The sequence below is a fragment of the Gavialis gangeticus genome, unplaced genomic scaffold (genome assembly GCF_001723915.1).
Source record: "Gavialis gangeticus isolate Ggan-Ray unplaced genomic scaffold, GavGan_comp1, whole genome shotgun sequence".
Taxonomy (NCBI): domain Eukaryota; kingdom Metazoa; phylum Chordata; order Crocodylia; family Gavialidae; genus Gavialis; species Gavialis gangeticus.
The window spans coordinates 90,609,665-90,636,476 of NW_017728992.1; the positions used below are offsets into that span (position 1 = coordinate 90,609,665).

The 26,812-nt window shown below is 41.6% G+C and overlaps 1 protein-coding gene across 2 annotated transcripts in view; it reads right to left on the reverse strand.

Annotated features, from left to right (window-relative positions):
* Positions 1-2,995: 2,995 nt before the first annotated feature.
* Positions 2,996-26,812, reverse strand: part of RALBP1 (ralA binding protein 1) — a 47,894-nt gene continuing 24,077 nt past the window's right edge. Inside the window, exons 2-11 of one of the 2 annotated variants that reach the window (XM_019525402.1) lie at positions 25,302-25,371; positions 23,265-23,561; positions 16,125-16,583; positions 13,727-14,076; positions 11,318-11,479; positions 9,922-10,053; positions 9,075-9,182; positions 6,648-6,769; positions 5,844-5,967; positions 2,996-3,354 (exon numbers count right to left, since the gene is read on the reverse strand). In XM_019525402.1, the coding sequence (XP_019380947.1) occupies positions 3,088-3,354; positions 5,844-5,967; positions 6,648-6,769; positions 9,075-9,182; positions 9,922-10,053; positions 11,318-11,479; positions 13,727-14,076; positions 16,125-16,583; positions 23,265-23,508 (1,968 nt within the window). In that variant the 5' untranslated portion in view covers positions 23,509-23,561; positions 25,302-25,371 and the 3' untranslated portion in view covers positions 2,996-3,087. Of the gene's footprint in view, positions 3,355-5,843; positions 5,968-6,647; positions 6,770-9,074; positions 9,183-9,921; positions 10,054-11,317; positions 11,480-13,726; positions 14,077-16,124; positions 16,584-17,118; positions 17,320-23,264; positions 23,562-25,301; positions 25,372-26,812 lie in introns of those variants that run through there. The other variant, XM_019525409.1, reaches the window with a different exon arrangement.

A 26,812-nucleotide genomic window follows, 5' to 3' on the forward strand; every position in this document is an offset into this window, starting at 1 on the left:
GTCAAATAGGACCCATCCACCGCCACTCTCTGGGTGCGGCCCTCCAGCCAATTAGCGACCCATCTGACTGCCTAAGAGTCAATGCCACAGTCCCCAGTTTTTTAATGAGAATGGGGTGAGAGAGAGTGTTGAAGGCCTTCCTAAAGTCCAGAAAGACTATGTCCACTGCTACCCCTGCATCTAAGGATTTTGGGACCTGGTCATAGAAGGCCACCAGGTTGGTCTGACAGGACCTGCCTCTAATGAACCTGTGTTGGTTGCCCCTAAGCATAACCTCCCCCGCTGGGCCCTCGTGGACATGCGCCAGGATAATTCTCTCAAAAGCTTACCCAGGATCGAGATGAGACTTACTGGCCTATAGTTTCCTGGGTCTTCCTTCCTCCCCTTTTTGGAAATGGGAACCACATTGGCCCTCTTCCAGTCCTCTGGCACCACACCGGAGCACCACCAGTGCTCGTAAAGCTGTGGCAGGGGTCCCACAATGACCTCAGCTAATTCCCTCAGCAGTCTGGGGTGGAGATTGTCAGGACCAGCTGATTTAAATACATCCAGTCCCTGCAGAAGTTGCCTGACTAGATCCTCCCTGACCCTTGGCCTGGGTATGCCTCCCCTGGGGCCTGAGGGGGTCTACTGCAGCTTTTGTTAATTTTATTATAAGGCACCTTCGGGTGTTCCCAGGATAAGGTACCTTATTTTACACTGCCCAGATCACTTGCAAATGCTGTCCAATTAAAAATCAGCTTGATAGTATAATGACTAAATATTAGATGTGATCTTCAAAAAAAAAAATTAGATCTAGCACTGTTCCACTGCAGCCTGCTTGATCTCAGACAAATGGTCCCTTCAGTATTAGTACCAGATCCTGTCTGTATGTATAAATGGACAGATTAAACATTTGTTGATGGAAATACTCTGAATTAACTGATGACTTACAATTATACAAACCAAAAATTCATCCCTTGTAACTTTTTAAGGAAAGGTTTTATGAATTAGCATTAAGGAAGGATACAGAGTCTGCTTTGTTCCTCTCCCCCTTAAAAAACATTAAACACCTTTTCCTAGGAATGCAGAGGTCCCCAAATATAGAATACTGTAGAAAGTTGGTTTATTTATAGTCAGAATAATTTTAAAAAATGAATTCCTGTACGAAAGCACGAACTTCAGGCCTAACCCTCAGAGGACAGTGGCAGACACCTGGCAGTAGTTGGCAACTGCTCCAGGGAAAAGTCTCAACAAAAGGCCATAACTAAAAGGATGGTTTTGTTCTGCTTTAATTGGCTCCAAGCCAAGATTTTTTTCCAAAACTTGACAAGTTTCAGCAGAGCTTGAGAATTAGTGCTGTGATCATCCTTAGAGACCAATCTAGACACTAATGATGTAGCCTAAATATAACACATTTACTACTACAAACCCCTCACACAATGACGAAAGCTGTGCATGCCAAGTACTCTAGGCTGCTTTAGAAACATGAACATATATTGTGAGGTAGATAAATTAAAAACTGTCTTTCAAATGGCTGTTGAATTTATTTGTTTGATAAATATGGTCCTAACAAAAGAAAAGTTAACCATTATTAAGAGATTTGTCTGAAGAACACCAATTAGAAAAATTCATGACAACTTGATAGGAATTAGTATGAATTTAAAACAAAAAAAAGCTTAAATATTGCCAACAAATATAAAATGCATGTAACAGAGAGGCAAGGGAGAGAGAACACTTTACAAGTTTACATTTGTCATCTGACCACATTTTCAGTCTTTTATAAATTCTTTTCTCCAAATTTTTAAAAAAATATTATGCTGTTTTCTATAACATATCAAAGCATTATTTGTACAAAATCAAATCATGGCCAATGATTCACAACAGTGCAATAGGTAAAGAATACAACCACGTCCAACACGTGCAGAAAATAAATATCCAGATTCTAGAAATAAAGTAGGCATGGTGCACTCTACGGAGTTATTGTCAATAGCTGAGCTAACTATCCCTGACCAGTCTCAGGACTATTGTTTAGATGAACTGATATAAATGAGTACATTTGAAACTAAAAATGCCCCTAAAATCCCAGCTTTTATGGAGGCCTTTGATTGCTGGTAGCAGTAAATAGCTAAACCAAAAGCAAATCACAGTTACTCTTACGAAAAGAAAAAAATAAAGTCTATTGCTGAACCCTGCTTTTTCCACTGGGCATCTTTTCTCAGGCTTCTCTGGAAAGCAATGGATGACTTGAATATATATTGCTTGATTGGCCAATGAGAACTTAAGCAAGCAACCTAATCCCTCCGCTCTACTAACCTGCGCATCAGTCAGAGGTGTACTGACCAGAGGGATGAAACCTTTGCAAAAGGCCCCTTTCTCTAAACAAGAGAAGGCTGTTGCTCTATGCTAGCAGCATGAATACAGCATACACAATAGAGACAAGTGCTTGTTTCCAAACCAGCAAATGGGTTAATTATCTTGTCAAAGGACTTCAATAGCGCTTGATGAGTGTTTCCACTGGACAGGGACAAATATCATTTGTGAGACTTAAAAAAAAAATTATTTAGTACATTGTAGAATTGTAGGAGGGCATTTGTTAGGTAACAGTGATAAGCCTTCAGTTTTTTTAGCCAATCAGGAAATAATTTAAAGCTCCCTTGTATAATCTGCATTAGGTATAAAAGGCACAAGCAAGAGTGAGTAGATAAACAGAAATGAATGAGAATCAACAGAGCCACAGGGCAAATAATTAATGATTGTGGGTGGGTTATTGGAAGGGAGATCTTCCAACTCTGCTCTGATGAAAGCAAATCATTATTTTGGCTTAAATAAAACCATTACTGAATTATTGTAAGTCACCAGAAGCGTGTCAGTCTTGATACCATCTGACATTAGCTGGAAAACTCTTCTGGCCCCTCCAAACTCACCTGAGCGTGATGGGTAGAAGCCACAAGTATGAAGGAGACTAACGTCTCCAGGGTTTAAAAGATAAGATTCTTTACATCATGTACACAGCCATTATCCATTTGTGCAGTTGTAGCTTCAGAATTACAGTAAGTTGCACAGTCCTTGCTCAGTCCAGTTGATTCTCTGAATCCCCGAGGAGGATCAGATGGGAGTTTCCTTCCTGTCTTTGCTTGGCGATGGCTTGACTTGCTCCTTGACTGCCTTTGGCTGCTCTTTAGCTGCTTTTGTCTCCAGGACACTGTCTCTTTGCTGCTGAGAACCCCCTCCACGCTTATCTGACTCTTCATCTTCCTGCACCTGCTGCTCAGCCTTTGCTCGCTGCATCTGGAGCAGCCGGAGCTGCACCCGCAGTTCAATGATGGCCTCTCGTTCCTCATGAATCGCCTGGTTCAGGTGGTTGTTCTTTATCTTTTGAGCAAGCGGGAAGAAAAGTATCACTTGCCTAAGAACAACTGCACAGACTCAGTAACTTCCACAGCCACCCAATCATTAATTGGGCTTTGTATGCTGTAAGCTGTGCTAACATGGGAGACTGTATGTAAACACCCGCACAGGAGCTACTAGGAAACAAACTCATGGACAACTAACCTTCCAGAGACTAGAGCAAGGGCTGGGGGCAGGGAAGAGAGGGGAGGATTACGGCAGGGTCTGGGGCATTGCAGCTCACTGGGTCTGCACTGTGCTGGCGGAGGGGCCAGAGTAGCAGGGCTCATCATGCCCCTGCCCTGCCTCCCCTTTCCCTGCTCACCTACTGCAACCTCAGCCTGGCCAGAGGAGCTGGCTACCTGGCAGGTCAGATCACCCCCTCCCCACCCCATACTCAGAGCACAGGGTGGTTTTGCCCAGGGTGCAACATTATTATTTATACCTCTGCCTGGGCTCAGCCCAGCCTGGCAGTCCCAGATGAAGACCTATATGTTGGCAGCAAGCTGAGTCCAGGGAGCGCAGTGAGGATAGCCTCATCATCCTTTGCCAACCTTTGCACTGGGTAGTCCAGGAATGCAGCAGGCACCCTACATGCAGCCAGATCCCACCCTGAACCCTCCAGCCTCAGTGCCCCAAATCCCACTCCCACCTGGGGTACCAGTGCCATTGCCCCACAAACAGTCCTCAGCCCTTGATGACAGTAGGAGCCCACAGGGTGGCACTGCCTGGGAAGCCAGCCCTCAGGGACACCTCATCCCACTGCCCCATGGAGTGCCTCAGATCCTGAAGGTGCAACTGGGGCAAACCCCTTAAGAGAGTTCCTGCTGAAGGAGCTGCTCAGGGAGGAGAGAGTACTGTGCTCCAGAGGCCTCCTAGTGCCACCTCCTTGGGCTGCCCAAGGGTTTAAGGCTCTGTTCATTGGCTTTGAAGGCACTACTTCACCAGGCCCTGCAGGTGGTGAGGTTGAAGCCTTCAGCCATGCAGAGTGGCATGGCACCAGGATAGTTCTGCAAGAGTTGTCACTGCCAGGTTAAGACTTCATTGGCCCTACAGATGCTGCCAAATTCAGTATCCTGCTGCTGCTCTGTTCTGCACTGCTGAACACTGCCCCTTGCATCCATTCTGGCTCCCCAGGGCAGTAACTAGCAGGTTACTGCTGGGAGAGGGGGAGGGGAGCTTAACTTGTGGCACCTGCAAAAAGGCTGTCGCCCGTCTAGAGGAGATGGCTTGTGTGACAACAGAACAAACAGCTGCAGGCACCAAACCTACATTTTGACATGAAAAACAAACGCTTCTAGTATCCATCCCTGCACCCACACACCTAACACCTAGCAGAACACACTAATGATTATTTAAACTGCCCTTTGAATTCAATACTAGTCAGCATGTGGGATCTGAACATAGGACAAGTCCAACAGGCACTTTATATGTAAATGAGTGCTGACACTGCTTGTTTTCTTCTGTCAGGAATAACCATATAAACAAGCAAAGCTGTTTTAAAGAGAGCAATGATTTCCATGCTTGCAAAGAGGCTCTCCTGTTTAGGAAGCACAAAAAGACCACTGCCTTTTTAAAGCTGTACAACACTCCCCCCGCGACACACTTTAATCTGGGTTACAAATGTGGTCCAGCAGTAGCCAAACAGTTCAAATCCAGCTGGTCACTATCACACAGGGACAGGCAGTCCTGAAACCTGGGCCATGTTCCCAGCTCAGTCACTTCACCTTTCTGTGCCAGTCTTCTCACCAGTAATAAAATTAAAACAGTAAATGACACAGGGTTTGAAGTGCAAGTTCTCATGTCTGAAAAGTGCTAATCAAAGACACCATAACATCCCAGGCACAGGGCCTTAGGAATGATGAATGGGCCTTCACATTATTTTAGCCAATTGAGGAGCTCTATTCAAACCACAAATGTAAGACTGATGCAAAGAAAAGCTGACTCCTAAGGGTCTTGCCCCTCTGTACTCCAAATTATGCCTCAAAACAGGTCACACAAAGCATCTGGAGAGAGGTTCTCACCCACTAGTGGAAGAAGTGGCTAAGATCAGAGAACTCAGGGCACATGTACCCAAAAGCTTGCAAATAAAGAATTTTTTTGCAAATATCTAGTTGGACTAATAAAAGAGATCACCTCTACCAAGAGTTCCGATTCCTTTTTACTGAAAAGTCACGTTCAGGACAGAGAAGGAAAAAAACCAGGCGTAGCTGCCTGAATGGAACAGAGCTGCTGCCCACACAGGAACCCTCCCTTCCAGAGGATCCTGCAGCCTGCACAGAACACGACCAATTCAGATGTTTTATATCCACTTCACACGTTTAAATGACTGCACATGATGCAGGGCTCTGGAGCCTGGGACTCTTCCAGTTCACTCAATGAGAATAAGCAACTCTTTCAATTAAGTAACAAAGCTTCTCTGCAGAGCGAAAGGCAGGAAGCCAGCAAGAAGCACAAAGGTAAAATTTACTCACCTCTAACTCTTCGTTTTGCCTTTGCAAATCTTCCAAGATTATCTGCAGCTCCTCCTCATCTTCGCTCTCACTTTCACTCTCAGAAGAATATTCCTCGGTTTCACTTCGACCATGCTGCTGGCGACTGAAGGGCAAAGGAAACCTTAAGGTTAAGCCCTGCTCAAATGTAAGTTTCCCAGAACTACAAGAGGAAAAGCAGCTCTGGAAGCACCTCCCTGCTGAGGTAGGAAATGAAACTTTTCTTACAGCAAATTCTGATGCGAGGAAAAAATCTGTTCATAGAGGCAACAGGTTCTTTGATTATTAGGTGTGATTTCCCTTACTGCAATGAAATCTACTATGCCACGCTGTGGATAGTCTACAGCAGTCGTTCTCAAACTCAAGGCACTCCCCAGTGGACTCCAGGCATTACTGGAAAATGCCACTTCTTAGTTTTCACTCTTTTTTTGACCATAGAAAAATATTAGTGCAATATTTCTGTTGCAGAGAACTCAGAAAAAACAGAATAGTAGAATGTTTTAACACTATGTTTTCCTGTTTGAAATCTCTAGGTTTATCTGGTCAATCATATGCACATAACTAACAGTGCCAACATTGTGGGGCACCCTTGAAAGGAGCTCAAGACCCGCTCTGGGGTGCCATGGCACTTTGGTAGAGAATCAAGGATCTTCCCTAGGTTCTTTTACAGTTTCTATAACGCTTTGGAAAACCCCATTCTTTATAGAAAAGTAGGTATAAATAAGGAAACTCTCATAGTACAAAAACTCTCGCCTGCTGGGGGTTATCAAGCAGGCTCCTCTTTACCTTTGAATTTCTGCTATTTCTGCTCGGAGGCGGTCTATCTCTTCCTTCTCAGAGGCAATCTGTCTGCGTAAAAACTGCTCCATTGCCAGTAGCTCTTCTTGTTCTGTCAAGATCTCATTCTCCTGCAATAATCAATCAGTTCTTCTTGTGAGGTCTTGGATTTACAGTCTATAAGGAACATGCTACAAATGAGTATTTCTTCCACTGCCACATCCTCAGGAGCGACTGGACAGGCTTGTCACTGGAAATGACTCTAACTGCTCAGAGTGGTGGCCTGTCCTATTGTTTACATAGCATGAGAGACCTGCCAGTCCCCTACTCTGCTTGCCCACCAGCCTGCTGAGCCAGAATAAGCCTGGGACCAAGTAACATTTGCTTTGCTTACTGAATTCCTGTGTGTTCTCTGGTGCACAGTGGTGTCCAAACTCCAGCATAAGCCAGGAAGTGCAAGGCTGGGATATGGTGCTCCTGAGATGTAGGTGCCAAAGTTCAAATCAAAAGGGGAAGCACTGGGGTCCATTACAGAAGCAGACAGGTCATCAATTAAAATGTTATGACAGAAATGACTGGCAAGAATTACTGCAGAGAGGAAGAGTGTTGTGACGGAAGGGCCAAAGAGATGGGAAGGGAGTGGATGCAACAGTAGGTGGAGGAAAGGCCAAAAATGGAGGTTTGAGATGAAGGAAAAAAGAAAAATGCTGAGTACCTTCCTCCCACTCCCTGTTACAAGTAGTGTGGCACTAATTCCTTTGTTGCCATATCTCCTATATGTCCCCAAACTTGCCCATTAGGAAAAGTGCCCTTTCCTTCCTGTTTCAGAGATCTAGTCCCCTTACAGCACATTGTTTGCTTCACCCTTTTGGTCTTAAGCAAGCAAATTATAAACTTACACAAAGAGGCTGTGAGCAAAGAACAAAGAGCACATCACTTTGTCTCAAATGAAGCAAATACAAGTTTTTGAAAAGTCTGCATAACTTACTTAGCTACCTATGAAGTAACTTTTCCAGTATGACAGGATTCACTTGTTACATTAAACCAAGCATATCAAACTCACCCTGGGGACCCCAGGCTGGATCCAGACTTCAGGGGCTCCTTCTAGGCTGGATCCACTTGGGGCTGGGTGGTGGCACAGGTTGGCATTTGGATAGTTGTGTTGGAGCTCTGGCTAGACATCAGCACAGAGCCAGGGGCATGTGAATGTGTGGGGCTCTCATCAAACAGTGGTGTGAAGCCAGTGGGTGGTACTAGAGAGCTGCACTCACAGTGCAGAGCTGGGAGGCTGCCACTAATGGCTGTGTCTATCGGGGTCCAGGGATCCTGAATTCTGCAGTAGGCCTTGTCCCCAGCTGCTGGTAGCCCATCTTTTTTGACTGCAGAAAAAAGTAGAGTAATTTTCTGCAAAGAACCCAAAAAGACTACAGTAGGGCAGAATGTTTTTTCATGCTGTGGATTCCCGTTTGAAATCTCTGGTCCTATCTTGTGAATCATATCTGCAAACCTAACAATGGCAACACTGTGTGGAATCCTGCAGCACTCTTAAAAAGTCTCAAAGCACCCCAGGGTGTTGTGGCACCCTGGTTACGAATCATTGTCTTAGGGATGTACTTTCAGAGATGTAAAGGTACATTTTAAAATGACTTTCAAGGAGACTGCAAGGGTTTGTGTTGGAGTTAAGAGGTATCTCCCATGAAAAAGTCCCTGGTTCCAGAGTAGTTGGGATGATTTAAAGCACTTTAACAGAATTTAAAGGAAATGTAACTCTGTGGCATCAAGGCTAAATGCTCCATTGTGCCACATTACCCTTTCTGTTCACAGCCTTCAAAAACCAGCCTTATATATCAAGGCTTTCCAGACAAAATTTGAAAAGGTACATCATGATTTACTACCAAGCAGGAGTCAGATTAGGGGGAGAAGTTGTGATTACACTCCCTTCTTCCAAGCTTCATTTATTGATGCCAAAATGAGACATTACTCAGACTGGACATGCTTGCATAACAGGATGGTCTCCATTTTCAGCAAAATAGTTGACATTGTTAACTAGATCAAGAAAATTGTTTTACTGATTTCAAAAAAAAGTATGCAATAGAAAGCTATACTTTTCATAAGCCACAGTGCTTTGTTTTCAGCACCTGTTAAAGTGTTTGTCTTAGGCATATCCCTACAACCTGCCAGTCACTCCATCCACAGTCCTGAACCCCCTTGCCCTACCACATAGGCACCGTAGGGGGGGCTGTTATGGTGCAGACATAGTTAATAACAGAACACAACAGCCCCTTTTACTAACAAGCAAAAATGTCTTCAGTAGCCGTGGAATACATTTACATCTCTTTAGTCCCCTGTTCCAAAATTGGCTTTCCTGGTATGCTGACAGAAGAATAACAAATCCAGAGGATTTAGGGAAAATAAGGGGATTAAAACACTATCTACCTGCGCAAGTAAAATATTAATAACTTCTTCATTTTCATTCATTTCTTCTTTAGAAACATCCTCTTTAGAAAGGCTGGCAATTTCTTGAGCAATCTTAGTCTCACACTCCTGAAAGATAGAAGTTTGATTAAAATGGTTTCCCTGACACAATCATACCATGCATTATGTAACAGAATCCTGAACAGACTTGTCCAAAGACAGCATCTGTCACTGTCATGACAGATGTTTCTGCTGAGGTCTTAAACCATATCATTCTGTAAAGCTAAATATTTATGCACCTTTTGGGGAAAGACGATAGTTTAAAGGACAGCTGCTGTACTTTACTCATTCTTGGGCAAGCAAAACATGCAGCAAGCAGGCTGTCCAAGATAGACATTCAGTTACATGCTGTTTTACTGCAGGACATGCCATACAAAAGTAAGGTGCCAGATTCCTAAGATTCAATTTCAACGTAACAGAAGCCTGAGAAATAAGCAATGGGATATAAGTACAGTTCTAAGGCATTTTGGGAAATAAATTCAGTGGAATGAGCAAATTCAGCCCCTTTCTTACTGAACCTATGTTCAGCATTCATTGGCAGGAAGGTAATTAAAATCCCAGAGCAAAACTTATTCTTTATAAATCCACATGAAATGCATTTCCACTATCATAGAATACTTCTAACAGACTCACGTTCCTCAGTTTCCTGCAGTGTGGTACTGGCAAGGATTTAACGTAATGTTAATTGTATGCAACAATGAAGCTATAGTAGGACGTTACAAGAAGCCTTTAGTTGGTTCGCTGACCTGTTTAAAAATATGTAGTGTCTGTGATGTAAATTCTTAGCAATGAAATGAAAATTACGCACCTGTCTCTTAGCTTCTCTTAGTTTCCTTTTGAGGGCTGTTAAAATTCTTTGCACCTCCCATAATCTCTCTTCTTTGGATAAGTCTTTTATCCCTGCCTGCAAGTCTCGGTGTAAACAGTTCAGAAGAAACTCCTAGAAACAAGACCAAAAGCATCGCATTCACCAGTCACTGGAATGCAAGGACATTATATACGCTTTCATGGCTTAAAATAGTTATTTTTCATGCTATCATATCTTTCATTTTGGTTGTAGAAAGTGCTTAGTAAACACATCACCCTGCTCACATTTAACTGTGATGTTAATGCAGCCGTTACTCATTCCTTCCTCCTGTACTGTTCATTCTCTCCATGCTTCCTTCCCCCATTCAGCTCTTTGTCTGTTTCTCATCACAAAACAGGCCTTTCCAAATCCCAGCCAATTCAAACTGAAAATCAGATTCCCGGATAGAATGGCCTGGCAGGCCGCATTTTGCCCATCCCTGCCCTAATCTTTCCTAACTGATCCGTGGAATCAAACTCCTCACACAGAGCCTTCCTTTAGCAAGAAATGCTTAACTTGTCAACACATCTTCACTGCCAATACAGCCAAGATTCCCCATAACAAAACTAGCCTCAAAATCCGTGGTTCCTACATATGCCTTTCCCAAAATGCAAAATATCTGATCCAGTGCAACAATTGCATTCATGGCAACTATATGGGTGAAACTAAACTCTCACAGAAGAAACATATACAAGACAGAAACACAGATACACTATTAGGAGCACAATTATCACAGAATGACCACTCCCCCTCTGATTTCACTATCCTCTCTAACCTTGATATCTTCATGCTTAAAAGGCAACCTTTGGAACAAAAATTCATAAGTTGGCTAGACACTAAGAACTAAGGATTTAACACTGATATTGGTTTTATGACACATTATAAATAACCTACCTGATTTCTGAATTCTGCCTAAACAATAAACATGATAATGACCCTCCTCCCTTTTGATAAGCCTTAATCTCCCAGTTAGCTTCTTGTCTTCTGCTAATTGTTTGCTTGCTATCCCTGGGAATTTCTCTCCCTACTCTTCCAGCTGTTTTTTACTACACAGCTCTGGCTTTCATTCCTCAGACCTGGAAAAGAACGTTTTGAATTCAAGAGCTTGTCTCACTCTATTCCACCTATGCCATTGGTCCAATAAAAGTTATCACCCTAAGAAATCGCTGCCTCTCACATAAATCAGCAACATAATAATCAAAGTAGACAGCCAGACAGTAGACAGGTGTACTGTACAGTACAGCAGACAGGTAGAGTACAGTACAGGTAGAGTAGAGGTACAGTACAGTAGACAGGTGTACTGTACTGTACAGTAGACAGGTGGACAGTAGACAGGTGTACTGAAGGCAGAACAAACCTGGCGCCTGATTTCCTCTTTAATGCTTTCTTGTGTTTCTGGCAGAGCTGGCATTGTTGCCATATTAGACCAGCGAAGGGGTTTCGTCACCTGCTTTAGAGTCACATTCCCAAAGAACTCTTGGACACGTGTAAAAAATACATACAGGACACGGTTGCTGATCTGGGAAGAAAGGAGAGTCAAAATGTTGGTTCAGAAAATGATTTTTTAATACTATGTCTTTTAGTTTATTTTGTATCCTAACTCAAAAGATTATCTTCTTTGATGAGACTACTGCTTTTTCTTGATCTTTGAAGACAGCTAACTCAGATGACTTACTGCAGATTCAACAGCTGGTTTAAAAATGTCTTAAAAGACCTGCTGCTGACCTCAAGGAAGTATTCATTCTGTTTTCACTGGGCTGTCTCTCCCTTTTCTAATTCCCTTGAGGTATAAGAACTTTTCTTTCCAAGCTTAATTTTTTGGAAGTGGTCTGCAATGTTAACAGTTAGTTTTATAGATGATAGACAGAGAAATCTGTTAGCTTATTATGCTTCTCTTGCTCTCTCGCTCTGTGTAGATAAGTAGGGACCTGCCGAATTTATGGCAGGTGCCTCCAGACTTTGCAGTCTGAGCGCAGTGGGCCCCCCCCATGCCTCTGGCCAAGGGAGTCCAGAAGTCCTGCCCCTCCCCAGAGATTGACAGATAGCCATCTGTCAATATCCAGGGAGGGGGTGGGACTTCTGGGGCCACTTGGTCAATCAGAGGCATGCCCCCCTGCCGTGCTCTGTTGCCCCCCCCTTCAGGATGCCAGGGCTTCACACCTCTGTTTGCAGCTGCCTTCCCTCGGCAGGCTTGCTGGCCATTTTCCCGCTTTTTCATAGTCCCCAGACTTTTTTGCGGGGACTGGGCTTTTCCACAGGGAACCTACCAAATTTGTTTCTGTGAAAACTGCAAAACTGTGAATTTGATAGGTCCCTTACACTTGAGTCATTACTAGCAACACACAGGAGAACTAACAAGAAAATTACTACATTTTAAATAACAAACATTTGTCTTTCATCCATAAAAACGTTTTCCTCTAGAGCTTCCTGAAAAATGAGAATAATTGTCTGATATTGTAACTGTGTACAACAGAATTATTAACTTCTTAATTGCAGACTGTATCACCGCCTTAAACTACTAATTTACAATGGGCTGAGAGTCAGGAACATCCAGAAACTGGTTCTTAGGCAAAATACTGTATAACCCTACTAAGCCACCACAACCTGGCTAACAAACACTGTATTTACTAAAATACAGATTATTATAGTCCCTTACATATACTGTCTTCAGCTAAGATAGTGCTTGCAGCATTTTAGTATAATCCAACAAGATTCTCTTTCTAGAGCTACTAGCAACATTACAAAGTATTTAAAGATAAAGAGTTATGCCTGTTGGATAACTACGTTCTTTATTTCTCCCCAGTAATTCAGCAGATTTCACGCATCCTCTAACCCTCCTCAGTTATTTTAAACAGGGAAAAAGCTGGTCACACAATATTTTGGAAAGACCTGCTACTGTCGTATTCACTACTCTGATGCTAGATTTGATTTGATACTATCTGTCAAGCTAAAATTCACAGAATTGTCTCAAAACAAGTGACTGATTTCATCCCCTGAATCTATTCAAACAAAACATGATAGGGTATGAGTTGTTTTGCAATAATTTGTGCTTGTCTGGTAGAAGAGGGAGAATTGGGACTGGCACAGAAAATACCAGTGAGTAATAGCAAACCCTCCTCCTGCCCAAGGGCCTCACACCTAGATTATTATATAAGGAGGTAGGTTTTTATTAAAAAGATGCCCAATGAAAAACAAAGCATCCTGCAGCAGAAACTCCAGTTCCAAGTGCATCTGCAGGACTCCAGGCTGTTAAAGCATGACAACAGCTATAATGGTTCAGAAATCTCACATTTCATTTTTTATGAATTTGGAAGCCAGCTCTTACTATGGAAGTTATTTCATTAGGCAGATGTGGGTTTACAAAACTGGACTGACCAGCCTGATGCACACATTAAGCAATAATATACTCTTGGGCAATGACTTGTCACTGAACAGCCGACTCTAACAAATTCTTAGTATGTGCACAAACCTATTGGTGTTGAGGGTTGAACTCCAGTATTCTTATTATCTCTTATTAAAGCAGCGTTTGTAATGCTTTAATAATATAACTATACTTGAAAGCCCACAACAGTGGTGTTTGCCAGGTCATATGAAGAAAACGTGTGTGTGCTGGGGGGGAGGGGGAGGGTGGGAAATGAGAAGGCCTGACAAGTATTTAAGAAAACCTGCAATTTAACTGAACCCTACCATTTATCCCATTCCTGCCTGCCTGCCTCAGAGAGAAAACGTCTTGCTAGGACAAAGTTTTTGCTGGGTATGCACATACCTGGACAGTAGGGCTGAGCACTATAGAAATGTTCTGGATGTTCATTTTTGTTTCTAGTTCCTTTGCAATAACATGGTCCATATGCACTATTAACCAAGAAATCAGGAGGTGGTTACACTCAGGCAGCTCCTTCAGCAACCGCTGGCACTCCTGAACTTTCTCAGCCTCATTGCTCTTTCCGCAAGCATCTTCAAAACGGGGCATCAGTTCTTTGGTAAGCAAATTTTCTGGCAGTTCACGCAGATACTGTTTCAGCAAGCTGGCTACAGTATTGGGCTCATATTCCTCCAGGTTGGGACATTCTTCTCGATCATAGGCTGCTTTCAGCTCATCCACCTTTGACTTTATTCCTAAAACATTCAGATTAGAAATCAGAGACCACTTTGAAAATGTAAATCATTTGGCTTTACAAAGCCTTATTCCTGCTCCTGTCTCCTTAGTTCCACACAGTTTAATTTTAGATTAATATTTGTCTCTCTGGACCCAAAACAAAGCTCAGGAACAAAAACCTTAAACCAAATCAATTCTAGTAGGGCTATGTGCTCAATACCTCTGACATCAAGACTAAAATGGGCACTGATGCATGTAAGCACATCTATTTTCTTTTTAAGTCCCCTGAAGTCACAAAATACTGACTTCCTCTTTGATGTGGCAATATAGTTTTGCTGAAGCAAAGATCCTGTTTGTGAGCACAAGTATGTGTATGGAAGAAGCCACTGCTTTTCCATATTGGGATGGTTTTGTAAAGGTTACAAAACCATCTCTCCTTGGAGGTTCCCCTGTAAGGTAAGATTCTTGGTGTGAAGCACTAGCTATATAAAAAAGGTATGCTTGTATTGTATGACTAGAAAAATCTCCAGTCAGTATTTTAAGTACATTATTCATCTGCATGGTCTTGATCTCCAAACACAAATGAGGAAAATCTCTCTCTCAATTAAGCGGAAGGTTTAGGTTCAGACTGCTGTAGAGTTGTACAGGGGAATTTTAAACTGAGGATTTTAATACAGCTGTAAAGTTGCGTGGATTTTTCTAAGTGTTTCATGTCAAAAAGTCCCAGACAGGGCAGCATTTTGCGAATTAAAATGCTGTCCAAGGTAAATGATCACCGTGAAGAGCAAGTCTCCAGCACTCAACTGCCAGAGTAACTGTTTCTGCTGCTATTGCTTAGACTTCGATTCAACTGCATGAGCCTCATATTGAACTGCATGAGCCTCTTCGTAAAGCTACATAATAAAGAGAAGGATTCCAATCTGGCGATCTAGCTGAGTTTGAATCATCCTATACCCTACATAAACATGTATAGAGGAGGGCACTAGAAAAAAGAAATGGAAATCTCAACCATCAAAAATGGGTCACAGAAAGAAGTGACTATGCTAGAAGATGCTGTGATGAGAATACTTTGGTATGCAAGGGCTGAGAGGCTGATTTTACTTTTGCCGTATATATGCACCCCTAATACATTTTTACTTGTAGTGGCTTTACCTGTTGATAAAGCCTTTCAGATTAGTTCCATGTATTGTTTTATATATTTAGATGATACACACTTGGCTTGAAATGCTCTTCCCAATCTCCTTTTTCTTTTCCTTTAAACAGGTCGTGTTCCACAGCTGGAATATTTAAACTATAAACACTGTTGGTAGACTTCCTAAGTCAAACTCAGCTGATAATTAACTTGGCTGAAATCATTGTTACTTATACATAAGTCAGTGTTAATGGATTACATATACAAGCCATTAACAATAATGATCGAAGCTGTAAATTACTGTGCTGCTACTACTAATGCTTTTCGACAAATCAAAGCTGAAACTCTTAACTGCTGCTCTACATTATTAGTAGATTTACTGAAAACAAAAAGAAATTTATTTTCAGAAGGAAATTATAATGCAAGGGACTGAGGAAGGCACATTTAGGAGCATGCCTGTTTATTTCCTAAATTTCCCACCAGATCTCTATATCCATCACCTAGTATAATGTCTTATTACTAAAGTAGGAGTAACAATAACCTATTCAAAATAATAGCAAGTGCCAACCAAAAGATATAGGCATTAAGGCAGACATAAAGGCATATTCCATGTGTATTTTCCATCCCATCATAAAGACTGACTCGCATATGTTTTTGTTGCCACTTTCAGCAAGTGGCTAGCCACAGTAGTCAGTGAATCGTGAAAATGGCACAATGGTGGCTGTGCCAGGAAAGGAGAGATTCAGTACACATCTGATAAACCCTTTCCTCTCCTTGCTCCACAAGGCTGGGTTTATCCATCTCCAGATACACTGGTGAGGATCCTAGAACGTTTTTCAACTCAACCACCACAGCAACTGTATTTCTGACATAGACAAAGTTAGACAAAGGGAACAATAGCCTGGGTATGCCATATACTTGGTGTGCCCAGTATACCTGAAACTCTGTAGATGCCTTCACATTTCATTCCATACTTCTCTACATAATCTATACATTCACGGAAAACTGCTGGCAGGCGGATGCCATCATACATCATGGTCCTGTCTACTGCGTCAGCCAAAGGAATCCCAAACACAGGTCTATGACTTGGAACATCTTGCTGAGGTATCTCTGCCTCCTGAGTTGGCTTTTTCTTTTTTTTCTTTTCCTTCCACTGTTTTACAACATCTGCTGCTGTTAAGTCTTTTGACTTCTTCTCTTTATGTTTTTCTTCCTTGTGTTTGTCATCTTTATGTTTTTCATCTTTGGGTTTCTCTTTTATTTTAAAATCCTTTTCCTTCTTTTTGGAAAAGCTGGGCTTCTTGAAGACATGAATTCCCTTGGACCGCTTCAGTTTAGAAGGACTTTCAGCTTCATCACCAGAGCTGTCCTCTTGAAAAGCAGCATAGCCTTCCGCTATTGGAAAAAGAGATGAGAAGCAAGGGGGAGAAAGTTACAGGCCATTTTAATTTATAAGCAAGATCTAGGAGGAAGAAAACCAGGGAAATACAGTAGGAAGCAGGACATGGTGCCTGCCCGTACAATGCTTCAGAAGATCCATTTTACATTCTACAAAGTAGAACAAATATTAAATCCAGTGTTGCATAATCTCATCCAGTTATGAAAAAACACATCACATACTTAAATGTTTGATATTTTAAACACATACTTAATACAACAATGCCCATCTTGTTTGTTATTTGCTCACTTAATAGTCTAAGAAATGCAAAATAAAATAATTCTCTGGCAGTGTATAGTATAGTTCCTTTAATCAATAGTCTGAGTCACTTTTAAGAGAGATAATCTACATATTTATATCTCTAACAAAGGGCTGAGTCACTTAATTGCCCACTCCCTTTTTGAAAATGTTAAGACTCTTCTTAAGATGAATGTAAAAAAATATTAAAATTCTAGCCTTAGACAACAATATAATCAAAGGGAAAAAACTTACTGTCCATTAGAGACATAATGTTATTCCAAATATACTTGCATAGCAGTACGTTTGCCTTGTAGAGCCTATTCGAGAGCTTGGGAGTCTATAGTCGCAATGCAATAATACTGTGCTTCAGCTGCAGAATGCCAGGTACTGTGTGTGAAATATGTGCGTGAGTTGCTATACATTATACCTTTGCAGCTATCCCTGCCCACGCTTCAGGCAAGAGCAGGTAAAACTTTAAAGGTGGTTTTAAAAAGAACCTTCCTACCTAATTAATTGTAGGTTTTCACCTTAAACCGTCCTGAGAGTGAAGGTAAATATGAAGTATGTTAAAAAAAAAGGAAATACCTTACACGTGGTCTGCAGTTCTTAACTCCCCTCAACTTCTGGATAACCAGCTTTAGCTCTCATGTGATACTAGGACATGCAGTTTTCTTCATGTTATTCTATTAACCATGAACTCTGCTGTTTGCATGAAGGAGGAGGGCATTCATTTCTTACAGGCCTATTATTTAACTTATACATTACTTAGAGAAGACAGCTGGGGTGAAAGTCCATGCTGCTGCTTTTGTCAGTGCAGCACAGAATTCAAAGCATAAAGAGCTCTTGTGAATTTAAAACTCTTTTGTACCCTTCCCTGTGCTGGGCTGCTCTAAAGGCTCGGGAAGCCCAAGGCATACTTTACACATGCTGCTTTATGGACAGCAGATCTTTGTAATTTTACCATACAAATCTCCAAACTGTAAAGCAAATAAAGTATGGTAGAGATACAGAATTTTGCCATATACTAAAGAAACGATAGTTACTTGGTCAGCATATCCTCCATGGTCTCCCCGACAACACACCCCTCATGTGGGAGAGAGATCCAGAAAGTATGAATACCTCTCTCCCCATTCCCCTTCTCCCCCTTTATTCCTAAAGCATCTAAAACCTGATCCTTTAGAATTGGCGAGTTTTTCAGTGAATAAAATTACTGCATGATATTCACAGTCATTGAGTTGCAAGCATAATTACCTTACGTACATTGAAAAGCTAAGAAAAAAACTACCTGATTTATTAAGCAAAGTGGCATCATCTGCAGTTAGTGAACTGAACTGCTTGTTTCTCTTTACTGTTTACATTCAGATTTCAAACTAGTAGATAGAAGCACCTCTCAAACTCGGATTTGTTACTCGCAGATCGGAAAACTGCTTTCCTGCTTTCTTTCTGATTTCTTAACTCCCAGCTGGTTTCTCAGCATTGAAAGAACTTGCCATTGAACTGAGGTAGATGAACAAAGTAAGGTAAAAAAACGAACAAACTACTCTTTGCTCCTGTATCAGAGTGGCTGCTGACAAAGGTTTATTTATAACATTGCTGAACTGTGGTGCCAGGTGCTTAGCCACTGACCTCCACTACTTCAGTAATTTAACTTCCTTTAAAATTTCAACAGTGAACATGTATGCTTGCCCTCTTTTTATTTAAAGTATTGTTATGTTTTAGTAAGCAGCAGCCTTACCAAAGATCGCCAAAGCTTTAATAGATTAAAAAAAAGATTTGGTTCAAGTTAAATCCATGTTTAAACACTGTTTATCTACCTTGAATCTAGCTCATACAGAGCAGTTTTTATAAACCCAAGTTAACAACCTAGTGAGATGGACAGACCCTTTCCCATCTGTTAGAACTTTTGTTTCAGTTGGTCTGCAGACTCCAATATCTTTTCATTGTTTGCACTGTGTCCATATTTAGATTATAAGAACCAGAAATGTATTCTAGTTTATTTTAAAATTAGAGATGTACCGATGTATCAGTCCATATCAGACTGGCACTGATAAAAGGAAAATTGATATTATCGGTAATCAGCTTTCTGTCGCCGATGTAGCCAGTAACATCACCAATAAATGCCATGTGCATGTGTGTAGCCAAAACATGTGTGCAGCCAGGAATGCAGCCCGGCAGCCTGGAGAGCAGCATCCGGCTGGCAAGTCTGTGCGGGGGGAGGGAAAGGGTGTGGGTGGGGGGAGACGGAGGCTCCCACAGTGAGGGAGTGGGACAGGCAGGCGCTGCCCAGCTGGGGTGCAGCAGGGCATGGGATGATACTGTGGGCAGCTCAACCAGAAGGTGTGCGGGGGGGCAGCTCCCAGCTGCTGTGCACACGCCTGGAGGAGGCATGTGCCCCCTGGATTTCTGTGTGGGGTGAGGGCGGGCTGCCCACTGCAGGCTGAGGGCTGAGGGCTGAGCTGGCCTCTTCCCGGTGTGGGGGGCAGGGCTACAGGGCAGGCTACAGCCACCCCAAAATTCCCTGTAGCCATCCCTCCCAATGCTGCTGCCCATCCTGCCCTGCCGCTGGGTTACAAGCTGGTGCTGACTGTGGGGAAAAGTGGCCCCTCGCCTGCCCCATGGCCAGTGCCCCACACTGCTGCCACCTGCAGCCTGCCTGTGCCTGCTCTGGACAGCCCTACGTGGGCTATGAGTGCTCGCAATGTGGGTGCCGGCCACGCAGCAGGTGAGGGGCCACTTTTCCCCATACTCAGCACCAGCTTCTTCCCTGTTGGCGAGCAGGGGGGTCGGGGCTGTATGCTGCCGCCCACCTGTACTGCCGGGCTGGGGGTCACTGGGTTTGAGTGGGTGGGGAGCCAGTGGGAGCACTGGACCCGCATCGGTGGGGCCCAGAGCAGGGTGGCAGGAGTGCGGGGTCCCAGCCAGCAGGGGCTCTATGGAGCCAGGCCAGCTCCCCCCTCCCTGCTGGTGCAGCTCAGCTCCACAGACCCCTGCCAGCCTGCGCCCCGCTTTGGGCCCCACTGGTGCTGGCCCTGGGACATTGGTCCCAAGACATTGGGATGTTGGTCCCAAGATGGTGACCAGGGGGCAGGGCACCTGTCAAGGGGTGGGGCTACCCATGCAGCCCTCGACAGCCTGCCAAAACTGAGCTATTGGATCGGTATCAGCTGATATGGCTGGTTAATAATCTGCCATTTGTATGACACAAAAAAATCTTTATCAGTGCACCTCTATTTTAAATAGAATAAGGTTGAATTTAAAAGGGCCAGATATATCTCTGAAGTAGGTAATAGATGCAACCGTTTTAAATAATCTACGTGCTCCATAGCCTTATTGTAGCTCTTTGGATCATTCTGCTTGCTTCCAATCAACACATTTAAAAATCATAGGCTCTTTTAAACAAGCAGCAAGAGGTGGAATGAAAAATGAGCACACTAGCTTTTGTGCGACTGACATATAAATTCAGCTTCCATTCGTCAGAGGTTCTACCATCAATTTACAAAGGTCCCTTAAGTATCAAGAAGAGACAGAGATACATGCGTAATTACCTTCTGTAAATAGCTTTCCAATTTTTTCTTCTTTGGAAAATTAGCAAAGGATTTGTCTTTTAGCAGGCATTTTGGTGTCCAGCTTACAAATAGATCACGGCATAGTATGTCATTTAACATGCAAAGCACATCAAAGTGCAAGTTCACATTTGGGCTACTGCTGTCTGCTGGGTGTAGGAAGCACGAGAAACTGAAGTGTTCCACTTCATTTTCTTTTCATTTTAAAGGACTGTACTGATTTTTGAAAAGTAGAGATCAATGTTACGGTACAGTATGCATCAGAAAAAGAATGTGGAAAAGCAGAATTTTAGATCTCCTCACTAAGACATAAACATCAAGGTAAGAGAATACCAAGAAACGTATAATTCAGAAATCCTAAAGCTGCATACAGAGCTATTCCCTAAAAGCACTACCTCAAGACTAGCAATATCAATAGAAATCAAATATTGTTAAATAATAGCATCTGTTTGGTCACTGATGGCTTCAATACAATTCCAGATAAACAAGCATCCACCTCACAAAAAACACTGTGATAGCCATCTTTGTTGGCACTTTGCAGAGAAATCAAGGATTGTATCAGGAGGTGGACAGAATTACCCTTTCATTGCTTCCTAACCTAAATTGAGGATGGTAATAGAAATGCTTTTATATTGTGGCCAGCAGTGCAGATTGCAGGTACATTTCCAAAGTTGGATACTTTGAGCTGGAGCTGGAAGTCTACCTGTAGATGTTGGGGTATAGGGGAACAAGAGCAAGTAGGCCCGCTCCTCCTACTTGTTGACCAGTGACCGAAGCTTTGCACAGCCCTAATAGATTACTACAGAGATAAAAATCTCCCAGACTAATGTACAGAAAAACATAGCAACAGTTCAGTAGAAACAGTGACCATTTTGCAAATAACTGCTTCATCTAAAAGTCTACTCTTGAGTCCAATCAGTCAGGATAACTGCCCCTTCATTTCCACCTACCACAACTTTTCTAAAAGAGTTTGTAATACTATTTGACTAATTAGCGAGCAAAGACTGTTGGCATAATGTTTCTGTACATAAAAGGTTCTGCTGACACCATCATTAATATACTGACATTGTAAGCCAAACAAACATTTGCTCTATCTTGAATTTTATGTACAAAGTCTGAAAACAGCACCCTTCCTTTCCTTCATTCAGTGTCAAGCATTAAACACATTACTTGAATCTGCTACAGTTACACAATGTTCCTATCCAAGAAAGAGGAGGAAGACCGAGCTTTTTGAAACATTTGTTCTGTTAGAAATTGTATTTGTTTAAATCTTAGTTTTTATGACACCAAGCTAGCTTGTGTACTGCCTTGTATGTGGGCTGAGGGGCTATAAGGATAGAGAGTAGACAGGAAACTGGGGCAAGCTGAATACAAACAATAAATGGTATAGCAAAAATTAGGGCTGGAAGAGACTGAAAATAACATTAAAATTTGCGAAGTATACTGTAAAGCAAGGCTGAAAAGGGAGCTATTGTAATCCATGGCATTATATCATTTTAAAGAGACCTTGGGCATAAACTTAAGTAAAACACCTGCTCCGAGGCATTTTGCTGTTTGAATCCAAAAAGTCATATAATTTAAAATGTAATTTTACAGGGATAACAGTTGGGTTGTAACTAAAAATACTTAAAACATCACATATAATTCAACCTACCATGCACAGCTTTTGAGCAGTACACAGCTTACTAACAGAATGTGGAATGCTGGATAACTACCTCTCAGGTACAAAGGTTTAGTTGGTTCTGCCTAAATTTGCCTCACACCTTTAAAACTACTCTGAAATCACAAAAAATGCTTTAAATCTTTCATGGAGTAGTTTGTAATATCTTATAAAAAGAACAATTAGGGCAAATGTGCACAGCATCAGATTTGTCTTTGCTACACTGCTGTGTCACTGCAGTGTCCTTTCCACTTTCCTTTAAACTAGATTACCATGAGGCATATATGTAAAGAAGGATATTATAAAAATAATAGAAATAGGTATAATAAAAGCTGAATATGCTTCAATCTGTGTCCATGTTTCCTGTTTTCAATATGCAGCATGCATTGGTATACACAAGGTTTAACTATATCAACAAAGAAGTCCTGTTGAAGCTGGAGTTCTTAGCACCTGTGGAAGCAGTTAGATTTTCTTTAACTGGGGGGGAGGGAGGATTTAAGTGAAAACTGAAGTTCTGGGGAATGATTCTGTGCTAAGCAATGGATTTTATAATTAAAGAACCACTTTCTTTCATTTTTTACATGTCGCTTTTTAAAAGATTCTGATCTTGAGATCTGCTTTTACACTTCGGGTATTACTAATTTTTAATAAGACACTGTAGGAATATACTACTAAGTCAAAATACATGATTAGATTAAGTAACCATAAGAAAAAATATATATGTACCTGTTCTTCAGTTTACTGTCCTCAGCCCATGAAGAAAGTTTCCACTTTTAGATTCAAATTGGTTTCTATAATTTTGAAAGATCCTCTCCTGCTCAATTAAACATATTTGAAACCAAAGCACGTTGTTTTAGATAGCATGCTGCTACTATGTCAAAGAGCCTTTATTTGGCATTACACTTTGGGAACTCCCCACTCACAGCAGGGGGAGATAATGGGATGAAAAGAGCATCATGCCAGACAACTGACTCAGCACCTACTTAGACTTTGGATAAACCTTTACATTAGCCATTTGGAACATAGTGCACTTGCATTTAAAAAACAAAAGCAAAGCGCAAAGCTTTTTTTATTTTAAAAAAAAGAGCTGAAAACTTAGGTAGCATCTTCCAGGAAGTTTCTCTTAAATATAGAAGAAACGCACACATGGCGGGTATAAGAAAATGTCTACTCACTTCTTTTCTCTTTTTTCTTAAATTTTCCTTTTTTCTTGCCATGCTCTTTCTCATCATCAGACACTATATCGGGAGGCTCATGGAGGCTGTCATGAGGTGGTGAAGGCTCACCAGTTCGGTACAATCCAGGAAATTTTGTTGGGCTGATTTCTTCAGAGCTTGGGGTACGAGCAAGACCTCCACTATGCTCTACCCTGCGGTGTTCACTGGGGCTGCTGGTAGGAGGCAGGAAGCACTCGGTCATTCTGGTTCTCTGACAGCAAAGTGGAACAATCTTCTGTTACCTGTCCATCACACCTATAACAGAAAGCATACTGAGTTCATCTGTTCTTTTGTCATTTATCTTTTCTATATGCAAGTGAGAAACTGCCTATCCTGTTCCAGTAAGAAGAGATCCCTGAGGTCTCTCACCACCAGCTCATGATGGTGCAAAGGGAGGCAGTGGGAAGAATGAGGGAGGGGAAATTAGATCTAATGCAAAGCAACCATAACTTCACTAACAAAAAGAGATGATGGAGACTACAGAGAGCTAACAGAGCCCAAAACATGAATGTTGTGCCTTCTAAGGGTGCACTGCCAAGACAGCCATGAAGTCTACTCCTGCATCCTTCAGAGGCTCCCAGCAGCAGAACTCCTTAATTAAAACTCCTCCCAGCCCAAGAGACTCAAAGGGCAGATGCAGAAACTCTACCTACCGTAAGCAAGAGTAAATTAGTCTGAAGGACTTTATCTCTTGCCTGCATTAGTTGCAAATAAGTTTGGCCTCCAGAGTCTAAACAGTTATCTTAAAATATGATGCTTCTTTTTAAATTGGAGAAAGAGTTTAACTGGAAGGGGAATGGGAGGGAGAGGGAATCCTGCTTTTTCTGCCCAGTATTGGAAGACAGAATTCCTCCACTTGTACATATGTTGATGCATATAGACAAAGGCCCAGAGAACAGGTTTCTAGTGAGATGTGAGAACTGTCAATCCCACTTGAAGAGGACAAAAGTTATGACAAGGGTGCTTCTAAACATGACATCACTGGTTTAGCTTCTTTGTAACCCCTTGGGCCCAGAGCTCCTGCTATTAAGCAGTGATATACTACACAATACAGTGAAAAATCACTGCTTCCACTTTAAGTAAACAATCCTAGTTGAAAGTGCACAAACCCTCATTTGGGGAAGCAAAACATACACACTGGCTGGGATGAAAAAAACCCCTATTAATATACTTGATCATCTATATACATTAAACTGCATACACTTCTTTCTTTACCAGCACGAAAATCTGCTTTCCTGTCTTAATAGTATTCTCTCTCACAACTGTTTCATTTTTTTCTCATGTCTCATTTGTTCCACTATTTCTATATGCATTATGGTTATGAATCAGTTTTTTTCAGTTAGGCTATTTTGTTATAGCTGAGCTAATTTGTTTCTTACATAAAAACAAATAAATTCTCTGCTCTAACAACATATGCTCTGTAACAGAAATACATAGAAGTTTTGCAGGTTTAAAACTTGTTACCATCCAAGACCAAAACAATCCATAAAACCACAGCTGTTATTAAAGATGATACAGTCTTGCACTTCCATTACATCTTTCAGTTGAGCATATCAAAGTGCTGTACAAAAGCTAGAAAATTAAACAACTCTCCTGATTAAGTAAATGACAGAGAAAAGTCCTTTCACGCATCAATGAAATGCAGCTATTTAAAGTGGAATACAGAAGCTGTTTAATGGTGGAGTTTAAAATTACACAGCAGTTTAGGGAAGGGCATTAAGTATGTACTACAGCTATGTACAACTTAAACAGTAGTGGTAAAATATAATGATCTTAACTGAATTTTGGCCACAGCACCTGGATTCACACCCTAACTCTTGGAAAAAAGAAAAAAAGGACACGTTTTGCTTACCAAGGAGAGGACATGAGCTTTACATCTTACTTAAAAGATGGCATTTCCCACAGTACACTCTCTTGAATACCCTGCTGAAGAACTGATTCTGCAATAACTTCTATAACTCACTTACTGCCTCCCTCTTAACTTGAGAAACTCACCAGGATCAGAGTATAGGCCAGTATAGCAGCAGGAATCCTGGAAATATGCTGAAGACCTCCATTTCACAAACTATAAAACACACAAAAAAAACTTTTTTGTCATATAATACTTGTAAAAACTATACTAAAAGATTATTATTAAGGTTTCAAATTAAGCAATCAAAAGATATGAAATGCTTGGGCAACTTTAATTTGGCACCATTGTTCTGATGAACTATGATACAGTGCATAATTACATGAATACATTTTTTTCCATGTGACCTGTAATCTTTCCAGTGAACAGGAGGGGCTCAATTTAGGAATGAATCATGGTTGCAGCGTAAAGATACCCATTGTTTGCCAGATTCTGTTTTACCTGCGGCAGAAGTTGGAGGAGGGTCTGGAGTGAACGAGGCAGGGGACTGACAGAAAAGAAAGAATATGCTCACAGTTAAAGGTGTTCAGTGCTATTTAGAGAATTTGATTCTATCCCTCCCTTCACCAAACAGTTCCTAAAACTGATACTACTAAAGTCACTTTCATTAATTGCATTTCTGTCATTTCCTGGGTCCCCAGTATCAGAATGGCAGAAGTGCATACTCAGAAGTGCAAATTCAGGCATAGGTCTCTCAATTCTGATGCCCCAAATAAACAACTATTTTTTTTACCTTAATCTGTGTCTTAGTTCTATACCTGCAGAATGGGGACAATAATGCCCCTTTCACTAGTGAAATGGTGTAGTGAAAAAGTAATTTCTGTTTGTGAAGTGTTCAGATACTGTAGGAATAAGCAATGTAGCAAAACCCAACAGCCAATTAAACCCAGGATTTGAACAAGGATTAGAACCACACCAAGCAATGATGAGAAAAAGAAAACATTGAGAAACAATATGTGAGTATATAATTAAAGAGATTATGATAATGTACATATAAAAAAAGGAGCAGCTTTCAAAAGTCATTTCTTTACTTTTGGGTGCTGGACTTTGCAGCCTAACTTTTTAAAAATAGTTTGTGTGTAATTTCCAAGTTTTCTTTAAAAACAAAACAAAAAGAAAAAAACCCTGTAATAAATACAAATTCCATTAGGTTGTGATTATGTTCTCACTTTCATGGTTTATCAGCAAGGTTAGAATCTTTAAATCCCCTAATGTGGACCTCTGACACTTGGGCTAACAAAGTAAATGAAAGCAATGGTAAGTTGTCATCTTCATCTAGATCAGTGATGGTCAACCTTTTTGGCAGGCATACAAGTTAAGTCCCACCCCATCTCCAAGTGCCATTCTGCTCCCTGCCCCACCTATCTGACACATCCCAAACACAGCTGCTGGCTGTGCTACTTGTGGCACACATGCCATGGGCTGGCTGGCCACCTCTTCTCCAGACAGCCCAGACCTAGATGGAAAACAGTACACTTCAATAATATGGTTTACAGATATTTGCTGACAACAGAGGACCAGTAAGATCTGGAATCAAAGGTCCCATTCAAAGTTTTGGAGGAGAACCTCTCTACTGGTCACTCATTTCTGCTCAGTG